This window comes from Protomyctophum bolini, assembly GCF_963924005.1.
Source record: "Protomyctophum bolini genome assembly, chromosome: 4".
Lineage (NCBI taxonomy): Eukaryota > Metazoa > Chordata > Actinopteri > Myctophiformes > Myctophidae > Protomyctophum > Protomyctophum bolini.
This window is the reverse complement of record NC_137865.1, coordinates 34,296,056-34,308,274: the sequence shown is the minus strand read 5'-3', so window position 1 is coordinate 34,308,274 and position 12,219 is coordinate 34,296,056. Positions and strand designations below refer to the sequence as shown.

The 12,219-nt window shown below is 48.2% G+C and overlaps 1 protein-coding gene across 1 annotated transcript in view; it reads left to right on the top strand.

Annotated features, from left to right (window-relative positions):
• Positions 1 to 11,586, top strand: part of LOC308314079 (alpha-1,3-mannosyl-glycoprotein 4-beta-N-acetylglucosaminyltransferase C-like) — a gene marked incomplete at its 3' end in the record, with an annotated part of 38,531 nt that extends 26,945 nt beyond the window's left edge. The window contains exons 3-5 of the mRNA XM_080761486.1: positions 9,090 to 9,232; positions 9,635 to 9,776; positions 10,427 to 11,586. Of these exons, the coding sequence (XP_080617612.1) occupies positions 9,104 to 9,232; positions 9,635 to 9,776; positions 10,427 to 11,586 (1,431 nt within the window). The 5' untranslated portion in view covers positions 9,090 to 9,103. The remainder of the gene's footprint in view (positions 1 to 9,089; positions 9,233 to 9,634; positions 9,777 to 10,426) is intronic.
• Between the last annotated feature and the right edge of the window lie 633 nt (positions 11,587 to 12,219).

The following is a 12,219-nucleotide window of genomic DNA, read 5'->3' as shown; positions in this document are numbered from 1 at the left end:
CGCTGAAAGGGTCTCATGTGGAGTCTGCCCAACCGCACCAGAGAGATGGCCGATGCCATCAGTCCCGCCATACGTAAGCAGATTCTGAGTGGCAGTCTGTGTCCTCTCTGGAACAGGGCCACGCACTTCAGGAAGGCGTCGATCCTCTCCGGGCTCAACCGAGCCGTGAAGGAGACTGAATCCAGTGCTATGCCTATGAAGTTGATCGACTGGGCGGGCACCATCACACTCTTCTCGTGGTTTATGGTGAACCCTAGGGAGGACATATGGGACACCACCCGAGTGGTGTTCCGCAGTGCCTCCTGTGGCGAGCTCGCGCTCAGAAGCCAGTCGTCGATGTAGCTTGCTACACGTAGACCTCGTCGTCGCAGAGGGGCCAAAGCCGTCTCGGTGCATTTGACGAACACCCTGGGGCTCAGGGACATCCCGAAGGGGAGAACCGTGTACTCGTACACCTTCCCCTTGAAACCGAACCTCAGGAACTTCCTGTGAGGTGGGTAGATAGGGATGTGAAAGTAGGCGTCTTTCAGGTCTATAGATGTGAACCAGTCGTTCAGGCGTATGGAGCGCACGAGAGACTTGGCTGTCAGCATCTTGAAGCGGAAGGACTTGAGGTACCGATTGAGAACTCGCAGGTCCATGATTGGACGCAGCCCCCCCCCCTTTTTCTTGACCAGGAAGTAGCGCGAGTAAAACCCGCTGCGACTCTGGCTCAGGGGTACCTCTCTGACAGCCTTCTTCTCCAGCAGAGAGTTGATCTCCTGCTGAAGAATCTGACCCGCTTCGCCGCGTGCATCGGAGTAGAGGACTTCTCCGAAAGCGGGGGGTCTCATAGCGAACTGGAGCCTGTAACCTCTCGCTATGGTGCGGAGAACCCAAGGAGACGCTCCGCACAGTTTCCACTGTGTCAGGCGACGCGCAAGGGGGTTCTCCATCGCCAGGGGAGCGTGTCGTCGCGCAGGGCTGGCGCCCCCTGGTGGACCGGAGAAAATTTCGGCATGACCCGTCCTGCCAGTGGCGTTTAGGCCCGCCACAAGGCCGAGGTCCCGTCCCACTGTTTCGGAGAGCCCGGGGGCTACTCCTAGCAGTGGGTTCATGTCCCCCCGATGTTGTTGTTGTTGTTTTGTTTTTAATGGCATTAAAGCCTTTATTACAGGTGAAAAAACATTTACAACATTTGAAATAACAACATTTTGATGATCGGCCGCACCCGTGGTGACGTTCCGCATCGCGAGCCGCCGCCTCTTCCTGGGCGGCCTGAGTGTGAGGAGAACACTCAACTGAAGGCTCGGGGGGGGAGGGGAGACGTCCGGTCTCGTCTCCCCTGGGACTGGGACGGTGTCACTTGTTCTGCGGCTCCCTACGGCCTCTGCCCTGGCCTCGTCTGGGGCCATGGGTTGGGCGGCCGCGGCCACGCCCGGCCGGGCGTCTGTCACGGTCGGGGGCGTTGGCCGAGGCACCAGACGGTGCCTGCTGGTCTCCTGCCCTCTCCTGGCGGGGCTTGGAGCTAGAGCGGCCTCCCCTACCACCGCCGGTGCGTTGGGGTTGGCGCGTAGGTGGGCGGGAGGACTGGCGTGAACGATGAGCCGGAGCGGCGAAGGCAGCAAGGGCCTCACGACCCTTCTTCTGGCCTTCCCAGGTCAGAGCCAGTTCCTCCAGTGCCCCCTCGAAGAGGCCACCAGGCTTGATGGACGCCTTACGGAGCTTCACCTTGGTCTCTGCCGGCAGGTCTGGAGAGACCTCGAGCCATCTGTCCCTCTCCGCCATGATGGAGAGCGTCATGGCTCTCCCCACTTGCTCTGTGACGGTGTGGACGAAGCCTACGGACTCGTCATGGAGACGTCGAACCTCGGCCATCTGCTCTGGAGATGGGGAGTCCCCCATTTCCAGCAGTAGGCTCGTGAGAGAGCCCTGCAACAGGAGGGCGGCATTGAGGTGCTTGCCAGCCGATGCCAGATGCGTGTAGAGCCTCCCATTGGCTGCGGAAGCATCCTTGTCCTTCCTATCTGTCAGGACCGGGTCCTTGGACAGTGGGGTGACATGGGAGGAGGAGGGGTCTAGGAGGAAGGCCGCCATGATCCTGTCGATGGTTGGCATCTTGTCAAGACCCACCGTGGGCATGTCCTCTGTCTCCAGGGAGAGGCCCACGCGGCGCGGCATGGGGAGCGGTGTCAGCGGCTCTTTCCACATGGCTGTCAGGTGGGCTTTGAAACCTTGGGCCAAGGGAAGTTTGACTCGCGGGGCCGGTTTGACGGTCTGTCTGAGGCCCAGCCCCCATTCTTCTTCCTCTGGTGGAAGGGGCGCTGCTGCTGGCCACGCACGGCCACATCTAATGGCCGCCACCATGAACACCTCTACGATGTCTGCCTTGTCCAAAGGGAGGAGTTCCAGTGGAGGAAGGTTGTTTGGGTCCGCTCGGTCGGTGTCTGGTAGGTCACCGAAGCTTACGTCGCGGTCCAAGACGACATCGGGGTCAGAGGACCTGTCGTCGTCGTCGTCGTCGTCGTCAGAGTACACCTCATCCAGGACTGTGTAATCCTCCTTGTGGGGATCCTGGTATGAGGGCAGGTCGTCTCGAGGGTCCACCTCCTCCATCTCCTCGCCCCAGTTGTCGTTAATACGCTGTGGGGGGTAGATATCATCGGCGGAGCTGCTGGCCGTTCCGGCTCTAGCAGTGCCGGCGGAGCTGTAGTAAGTGTCAGGACTGCGGGCCCTTCCGGCTCTGTCAGTCCAAGCGTTGGTGAAGGACGCGGCCGGCTGGCGACGTCTAGGCGCCTGTTGTGGTCCGGCCCGTGTGTCCCCACGGGGCTCCTTCTCATAACGGAGGGACGGGGCCCTCTTCGTCGCTATCCTGGGCGCCTTCCTGGTCGGTGATTTAGACCCATGGTCCAAATCCGGTCTCGTGACCGTCGCCGTGGGGCAGGCCCTAGGCTTGGCCATAGTGGAGCCGGACTTGGCAGGGATCCTACCACTAGGGGTAGGGAGGGAAGGCCAAGGATCAACGGCCGGGCGGGACAGGTTAGCCCTGAGGTCAGGACCTCCATCGCCGTTGGGACCCTGGATGGGGTTGGCGGCGATCCTTCTGAAGTGGTGAGACCCGTGAGAGGCGGCGGCCCTTGTCCTTAGTAGTGAGGACAAGGCAACATGGACAGAAACCATGTGTCTCAAAGGCCTGACGAGCGTGCTCGAGGCCTAAGCAGAACATGCACGACGTGTGCGGGTCGTCTGATGCCAGGGTTCTGTTGCAGTTACGACCGAAACATACCCGCTGGCGGTCCTCCTGGGTCTGGTCATGCTGTGTGCTAGTAGCCATGTTACCTAGCTTAGTTTCACAACTGTCCACTGAGGTGCAAATAAGGCTAGAAAGCTACCCAGGGTCTTTCGACACAAGGAAGAGTATGCAGGTCAAGCACAGCGCAGACGTAGCTATAAATAAATATATATATATGTATATTTAATTTAAAAATTAAATATACAATAATATATATATTCAGAGATAATTCTTAGCAAAGCTACAGAAACAAACAACCAAGTAGTCAAGGTAGCTAGTAGTCAATAGTAGCTGGAGGAGGCTAGAGGTAGTTAGAAAGGCTGCTAAGGCAGCTAGCTAGTAGCTAGGGTCTTCCGACACGGAGCAACGTGAGCTATCAATCTAGCCGTGGGCCGTGAGGCCGTGTGGAAGCCTGTAATCGCCGTGGAGCGGGCTTCCGAGCCGACGGGGTCTTGCGACACAACGTAGCGGGAAAGAGCGTGGTTCAGCGCGGGCTGAGGGAGTCTGTGAAAACTGCGTGTTAGCTAGCAGGGTCCCTACAGTTTCCGACGATAGTAGCGGAGAAAACAAGGGAAAATAGAGCTAACTGAGGTTGCAAAACGGAGGTTTATCAACTCACTGTTAGCAGAGCAGCGCAGGTTGACTTCCGCGGGTCGTCGCTGAGCTTCTTTCCAAGAGCGGTTGTGTCTCGTCCAATGTCGGCTGGCTCTTGTTCCACGGGACAGGTAAAGCTTCGCGGCTAACGTGAGGTCTTCCGACACTGGTTAAGCCAAGCTAAGTGAAGCTAGCGTTTGTCAACGGCTAATGCTGAGCTAGCGTTTGGCAACGGCTAAGCTAAGCTATGCTAGCGTTTGAAAACACTAAAGAAGGCTATGTTCAAGAGGCCTCTCGGCACTGCTAGAAAAGTCTTATTTTAGAAACTTACTGCGTTTCGTTTTCTGATCGTGAGTGTAAGACCACCGGGTTTTCACCGCGAATTCCAGGGTACAAGTGAGGGCACTCGTCCGAGAGGAATAATAGTATCAACGGAGTTAGGTCGGTAGTCTTAGAAAGACGTCTGTATGACGTGCAGAAAAAAGCAGGAATGCGTCTTTCCGGCTGTGGGCTGCTTTATAGGCTCCGGGCGGAACCGGCAGTCACAAGCCGTGACAGACAGTTGCACGACCCAATGGATATTGTTCGTGAGTATATGGAATTATTCTGTATGGCACCATGGAAAATGGCGCCACCCTTAGGCGATTCTTGAGCGAGATGAGCTTAGATAAACAGGCGCGGCGCTGCCGGGAGAAGGGGCGGCATCTGTCGGGGAAACTGGGGGGATTAAGACATTCGACTGCCGCTCGCTTCCGCGGCAGTGCCTTGGTCCGACATGCGTTGCGTCATGCTTGCGGTAGGGTTAGAGTAAGGGTTTAGGGTAGAGTGTTGGACTGATGCCGCCGAGAAACACTCTCGCCTGCCACGGGTGTTCTGCGGCTGATGCCATGCGTTGCGTCGTGCTTGCGGTTAGGGTTAGGGTTTGGGGTAGAGTGTCAGACTGATGCCGCCGAGAAACACTACGGGTGTTCCGCGGCTGATGCTGTTGCAGGAAAATGCACTCGCTCTCTCTCCAGATGAATGCAGGTTATATTTAAGGTTATATTGTTTCATGTCGGTGTTACTGTGTGCCGGCAAGGAATTAACTGTACAGGATCTGTCCATGCTGGCACAAAGTAATTACACATAAATGAAACACTTTAGTGCATCAGACCACCAGAAAGCTGCGGGGGGAGATCAAAGTCAAAGCGTTTGTACGACATACGTTGCAATAGGAGCAGTGTTGATTTCGTCGACTAAATACTATGACGAAAAACGTTCGTCGACTGCGTTATTTCATTTACGAAAACTAAATGGAAACAAAATGAAAACCAATCTATTATGACTAAAACTAAGACTATTATGTTGACAATTTGGTCAACAAATAAAAACGAGACTAAAATGTTAGGAAGGGACTAGTGGACAAGAGATCCAGTAAAAGACACAAGTCAGTTTACACGTTTACACTTGTTTGCATGCTGAAAATAGCCGATCTATAAGCTCACAACGCATCGTGCTGGGACATGTTGTGAGCTTGTAGATCGGCTATTTTACGATGGACGGCATCAAGGCCTGCCAAAATACATTTTAGTTGACTAAATCTACAGTTGATTTAGTCGACTAAAACTAGACTAACACTAAAACACTCCAGGTGACTAAAATGTGACTAGGATATTTTAATAATACTATAATGTATAGCATTAGCCCTTCAAGTGTCATTTTTCAACCGGTTCAACTCCAAAATGGGTGCATAGAAATATTATATAATAACTGAACAGACACAATTGTGACGTGACCTACCTTAATTTCCATAGAAATTATTTGACCAGCGCACAGTTTGTTTAAAGTCTAGATTTGCTCTCGTAGAAAGCAAACAAAAAGCTCATGAATTCTCAGCAATCATTTCTCTTGCCAAGGCAATGATGTTCATGAATTGTATAGGCCTTTGTTGGAACGTCTTTGTTCATTTTCGCAGCTGTAATATTTGCTTTATCAGACCACTATTACAAATCAGATCAGATCAGATCAGATCTGTGTGTGTGTGTGTGTGTGTGTGTGTGTGTGTGTGTGTGTGTGTTTCCAACATTATTATATTTTCTCACAGTGATTATTCCATGCTCCACCCTCGTGTCTCGCAGACGCTTCTCTCTCAGGTTTTACAATGGAGCTGAAATACTTTTCATTTTTCTTTTCTTTTCTTTTTTGACCTCAGCAGTGCACATTGTTTATTGAGTTGCTCAGTCCAGGGATACATATAGGTTGACACTGCAAAGGATGCTTTCCTTTTAACATCAAGGGTACAAGATGGTGCACCTGGGACTCACACTGAGGCCTGTTGTGAGACATTTTACATAAGCTGTCAAAGTAGGCCAGAGTATACAAGAAGGGAATTTGTTTTAGCTTTAAAAGATACCATGTTGATGTTGTAGTCATTGTTGTTCATTTGGTTGCCAATCTTCTTCTATGTTGTCAGACTACTAGCATAACATACTATTGCATTGACGGTTCACAATAGCAAACACACAGAAGCAACTGCAACCTTCAAGAGTATTTAGACAGTGCCAGTCAGTCAATATCAGTAGAGGCAATGCTACATTGACACAATCACAACATCAACATCAATTGACAATGACGTGTTGTAGGTAGAGGATTTATTATGACAGGATCACAAAGAAAGTACAAGGTTGATGCGTTGTGCACTTATAAATCAAGTAAAAATAAACAAAACGTAAACAAGATTAGGTAAAGGATGAGGTGGTATAAAACTGGTACAGATACCAGAAAAGTCATACATATACTGGACTTTTCTGGTATCTGTACCAGTTTTTAAAGTCCAGTATATACATATACTGGACTTTTCTGGTATCTGTACCAGTTTTTATACCACCTAACAGGCCTGCAAGTGTGTGTGTGTGTGTGTGTGTGTGTGTGTGTGTGTGTGCGTGTGCGCACGCACACACAGTTTTGCTGCGATCAAGCCAACCTTGCCGGAGATTAGCTGACCACAGACGGACACACGCACGGACAGAAGGACAGGATGCAAAACATACTCTCCCCATGCCTTCAGCCTGGTGGAGACAACAAAACATACAGTAATCTCTCCCCATGCCTTCAGCCTGGTGGAGACAATAGAAGAAGTGTAAGACCTTTTTATATCAGTGACTCAATAAAGTTACCAAATATGGCTAGACTACGCACATGACGTTTAAGGAAAGAATGATTGACAATTCACTATCAAGGACCACACCACCAATGAAAACGTTTGACATGTTTATTGATAACGGGAAGAAAGACATGATCATGAATACCACCACGGGGTGATGGCCCACGGCGGGCCATCGACGGCGTCTGGGATTTGACCCGAGGTGGGGAAGCTTCGGGGATCCGGCATGCTCCCGAGGCACGTCAGACCCTCTTAGGGATCTGTTAGGAGATGTAGGATGAGAATTAGGGTGGGGGGGTGGGACGACGAAAGCGAGAACGGGGGGAGAACCGGGGGTTGGATGGGCTTTATATGCACGGGTGGAGGTGACCCAATTGGAGGTGGCTTGATAGGAGGTGGAGGTAGCTGCGTTGGAAGTGTGGCCCTGCTCCTGAACTTCAGCTATGAGCACCATTAAATATTGTTTGTCTGTGGTTAGAAAAATCATCTGATTATCTGTTATCAGTGCTGGCTTTGCTTTATGCAATCATTATTGTCTACACCTGCAAACTAACCATCGGTTTCTACTATGAACAAAGTTGAAACTTGTATGTGATGACTTGTGATGTGTTGTAAGCAATGTTGCATTGAGGTGCATGCACTCACTGTGTGAATATAGGGTTATAGGCAACATCCTGCAGAATACATTGATTCTTTTCCCCCATTCAACCTTTATTTATTTTCTCGGAAATACATTGACGGCAAGCCCTAGTAGCCAGCCCATAGAGCCCCATTGTGAACCCGGACATGTTGAGTACACCAAGGTTTTATGTTAGAAATGTTGAGTAGTACCCAGCATGTAGAAACTAACTTGCATATGTTGAGCAATTTTCATAATTGGCATTAGATTAGATTAGATTAGATTCAATTTATTGTCACTGCACATAGTATACAAATACCTTGACAAAATTTCAGCATGCTTTATGTAGCATGTGACATGTCAAACATGATGCTGAATCCATTCCAAGCATTAGTTTTGCAAAAAAACACTCCTTGGGCTATGATCCTTTTGAAACTTCTCATGTGAATTTCCAAGGCCAAAAAAGGTCTGTAGGTCATTCCACAGTGTCTGGTCTGTAGGTCATTCCACAACCAGGACCAAAGAAAGAGATATTTTACCCCTCTCAGATGAAAATGAGGGTAGGCTATACACAACATAGCCAGGCACTTATTAACCAAATGGAATTTGGATGAAATGTAGGAAGGGAAATCACCAAGAATAGCTTTGTTTAGCTATACAGTAGCACGTTTGCCCCAGTGAGATCATGGAATCCATTTTAAAGTGCATTGTAATTGATTCCAGGTAAATCGAGCACTAAAACCGAAGGCTGTTGGCCGTGGGGACCATTAACGGGATGTGTTCCTGCATGGAAACGTGTTTGATGAATGGTATTCGGCTTTAACAGTGATGAAATATTTAATTTAGCAGAGCTTTATGAATGTGTACGAATGATGTTCTCGTCTCATGGAGAGAGAGGGCCAAACAACTTTACTTTGATTGTACTGACCTACTGCTGTTGGTCAAGTTGTTCCAGAGTAATCATTTTTGAAACATTTAGCACTTACTTACTATCTGCCCTTTTACTTCTCACTGTGGCTGTTTGAGTGCTGACAGAATGCAAGAATGTAGACGGCACCTGGGTGAGCAGTATGGGTATAGCGCCCCAGCCTGTGTCCTCCGTGAGGAGGATGCCCAACAAACCTCGGTGAGGCCTTTAGGAGGGCCATTATAATCCACCACTCCTGAATGAAGTGCCTGGTGCTGGGAGTCTGGTGCAACGCACAGGTCCTGGGCCTGGTGAGAGCAGGAGTGGATCTGGTGAGAAGTAGAAGGAGCCCGGACAGGAGTCAACCAACAGAGCCTAGTCCTTCCACGCGCCAGAATCTGGTTCTCCCAGTCCCGGCAGAGTAGTTACGGAGCAACGGATTGTGTGGCCTTGCTCATTCCCTGATGGACGGATCGAGGGTAGCTACTGGGACGTAAGTCTTGTAACTATCATTTGACCTACAGTAAGTCTGTGTTATGTATGCTTTTCCCCACAGTGAGCGATGGTACCATGAGGCTGATGTGGAAGTCTGTGGATAAGATGAGGTGCTTACGAAAACGTTCCATGTTCCCCTTCCTCGGGTTTCTCATCACCTTCCTCCTCTTTCTCAACCTGTACACGGACAATGTGTATGTGCTGGTAAGTTTCTCCAATTTTACACTGTTTTTTTTACCTTCTATGTTGTCTCTTCCCACTGGGACAACATAATAATAGTAATAGTAATTATTGTGCAAGAATTGTCACAACAAAATACAAAACAATTCAAAGTCACCATCTTGAAGGCAGATGGAAAAGTACATGTTTCAGATAGCAACAATTGATCTTATAAAATACATGAAAGAAATAAGGATTTAAATGAAAATGTTTTCTTGCTCTCCTTTTTATCACTTGCTTGTTTTTAATAATGATTTGAATGAGTCTATCTCTATTACTACCTTTCTGATCCAGGTCGCATCATGCATTTAAAATCCCCAGTGTATCCATTTATTGTGTGAAATGTACAAATTGCACAGATTGTTAAAGATTATGTTTGTCTTTTAGGAGGCAAACAAAAGGCAAATGGAGGACACGCTCATACACTCTACCAACTCTGAAAGATATGTCCTCAAAGACCTCTCCAACTTTTCTGGGACCCTAAATGTGACATATCGTTACCTTGCTGGAACCCCCTTGCCACGTAAAAGTAAGTATGTATTTCCCACTACAGTACTGTACATTGAACTAATAATAATCTTTATTGTCCCGAAGGATATTTGTATTCACAGTCTGTTCAACACCCACATCAAGAACAACACATAGCACATAACACCAAGACGATACAAAAACAGGTCCCCACTGCATACAGAACCATCCCATCATGTACGATGTATACAGAACAATCCTATCGGCGGGGCAGTTTGTTTAATGCTGCGATGGCATTAAAAACTCCTACTGAAACGCACCTTTTTCCATGGCAAGGTTCTGTATCTTTGTCCAGATGGCATGAGGTTAAAAAAGCGATACAGAGGATGATCAGTGTCATTTGATATTGAAAGTGCTAACCGTGTAATGGCCTTATTGTTCATATCAGAAAGTGTGGGTGTATGGAGTCCGATGATCTTGGAAGCAATACGGGTAATACTGAAAACTTGGCTACTTGGATGTAATCTGTACATAAATACCTATATCTTCAAAACAGATAAGATGATTAAATGTAGTGACAGTACTATTACTGTTGTCCAGAATAAAAAAATGTAGGCACTTAGTTGATGTTTCAGAACAATTCTAAATTGCCTAGATAATAGGCAATAATAGACAATTTCACAGTTAAGCTACCGGTATTCTGTTTTACAGAATATCTCACCATTGGACTGTCGTCGGTCAAAAGGAAACGTGGGAACTACCTCCTGGAGACCATCAAATCCATCTTTGACCAGTCCAGTTATGAGGAACTGAAAGAGATTGTGGTTGTGGTCCATCTGGCAGACTTTGACATGGTCTGGTGTGAGAACCTGGTGCAGGAAATCACCAGGAAGTTTGCCCACCACGTCATAGCTGGACGTCTCCTGGTAATCCACGCTCCGGAACAGTACTACCCATCTCTGGATGGGCTGAAAAGGAACTACAATGACCCAGAGGATAGGGTCCGTTTCCGTTCCAAGCAGAATGTGGACTACGCTTTCCTTCTCAACTTCTGCACAAATCTCTCTCACTTCTACATAATGTTAGAGGACGACGTGCGCTGCTCCAGGAACTTCCTGACGGCACTGAAGAAGGTCATCACCTCCAGAGAAGGTTCTTACTGGGTGATGCTGGAGTTCTCCAAGCTCGGCTACATCGGGAAGCTATACCACTCCAAAGACCTGCCACGTCTGGCCCATTTCCTGCTCATGTTCTACCAGGAGATGCCGTGCGACTGGCTCCTCATTCACTTCAGGGGTCTGCTGGCCCAGAAGGACGTGATCCGCTTCAAGCCCTCGCTGTTCCAGCACATGGGCTACTACTCCTCGTACAAAGGAGCGGAGAACAAGCTGAAGGATGACGACTTTGAGGAAGATTCCGTAGACATTCCTGACAACCCTCCCGCTACTTTTTACACCAATATCAATGTATTTGAAAACTATGAGGCGATGAAAGCCTATAGCAGTGTAGTCGATGAATACTTCTGGGGGAAGCCCCCGTGCACAGGAGACTTCTTTGTCGTAGTCTTTAACAAATCTGCCAAAATCAGTAAAATTAAAATCACCACGGGTACAGATGACAGGCAAAATGATATGCTGCATCACGGCGCTCTGGAAGTAGGGCAGAGGTCAGTGGAAACCAAGCAAGGAAGGCAGTGTTCTTCCTACATCACGTTAGGGGAGTTTCGTGGTGGCAACATAGAAGTTCATGATGTGGACCACAAGATTAGTTTTGACATTGAGTGTGTGCGAATTGTAGTTACCGCCAGTCAGCAAGAATGGCTTATTGTACGAACTATCAGTTTGTGGACTACCCAGCCCAAGAATCTATGAAATGTTATAAGATATATTGTTTTGAATAATATGCTGTTAGTTAATATGTATTTATTACTGTGAAAGTTTTCAAGTTCATTTTGGACAACCTCTGTATCTATGTACTGTATATGTGGAATTTGAAACAGTCCATATTTTTCTTGGGTTGTTCAGAAATCTTCTCTGAATTGTGATTGTTTTTATGGATTAAAATGACTGTGATCAGTTTGTATGAATCCTTTTAACATCTATATGCATACAAGATATGTGTATATATAAAATTGTTTTTATATAGAGGTGTTTAGTGTCAATTATTTCTTCTGGCTCATTGCCATACTGTCACTGTACATTATTCTTTATTTGTTACATCCCACAATTTTGTAATCAATTTTTCACCCAGTGTCAATTATCTAATCCTAATGTAATCCTCTACACTCCCTCTGCCAACCTGGGGAGAGCAATGGACTGACCTCGTGCTTCCTTCAATGCATGAGGAGTCCCAAGCCGCTTCTTTTCACCCGACGGGGGAGTTTCCCCTAAGCGTGTGGAAGGAACACGTTATTCCAACCAGTTCCTTTCCCCTCCATCAGGCACCATCAGGGTGACCAGGAGGAGGCAGTTTAGAGACCAGTAATCACTGCATGTTTTTGTGAG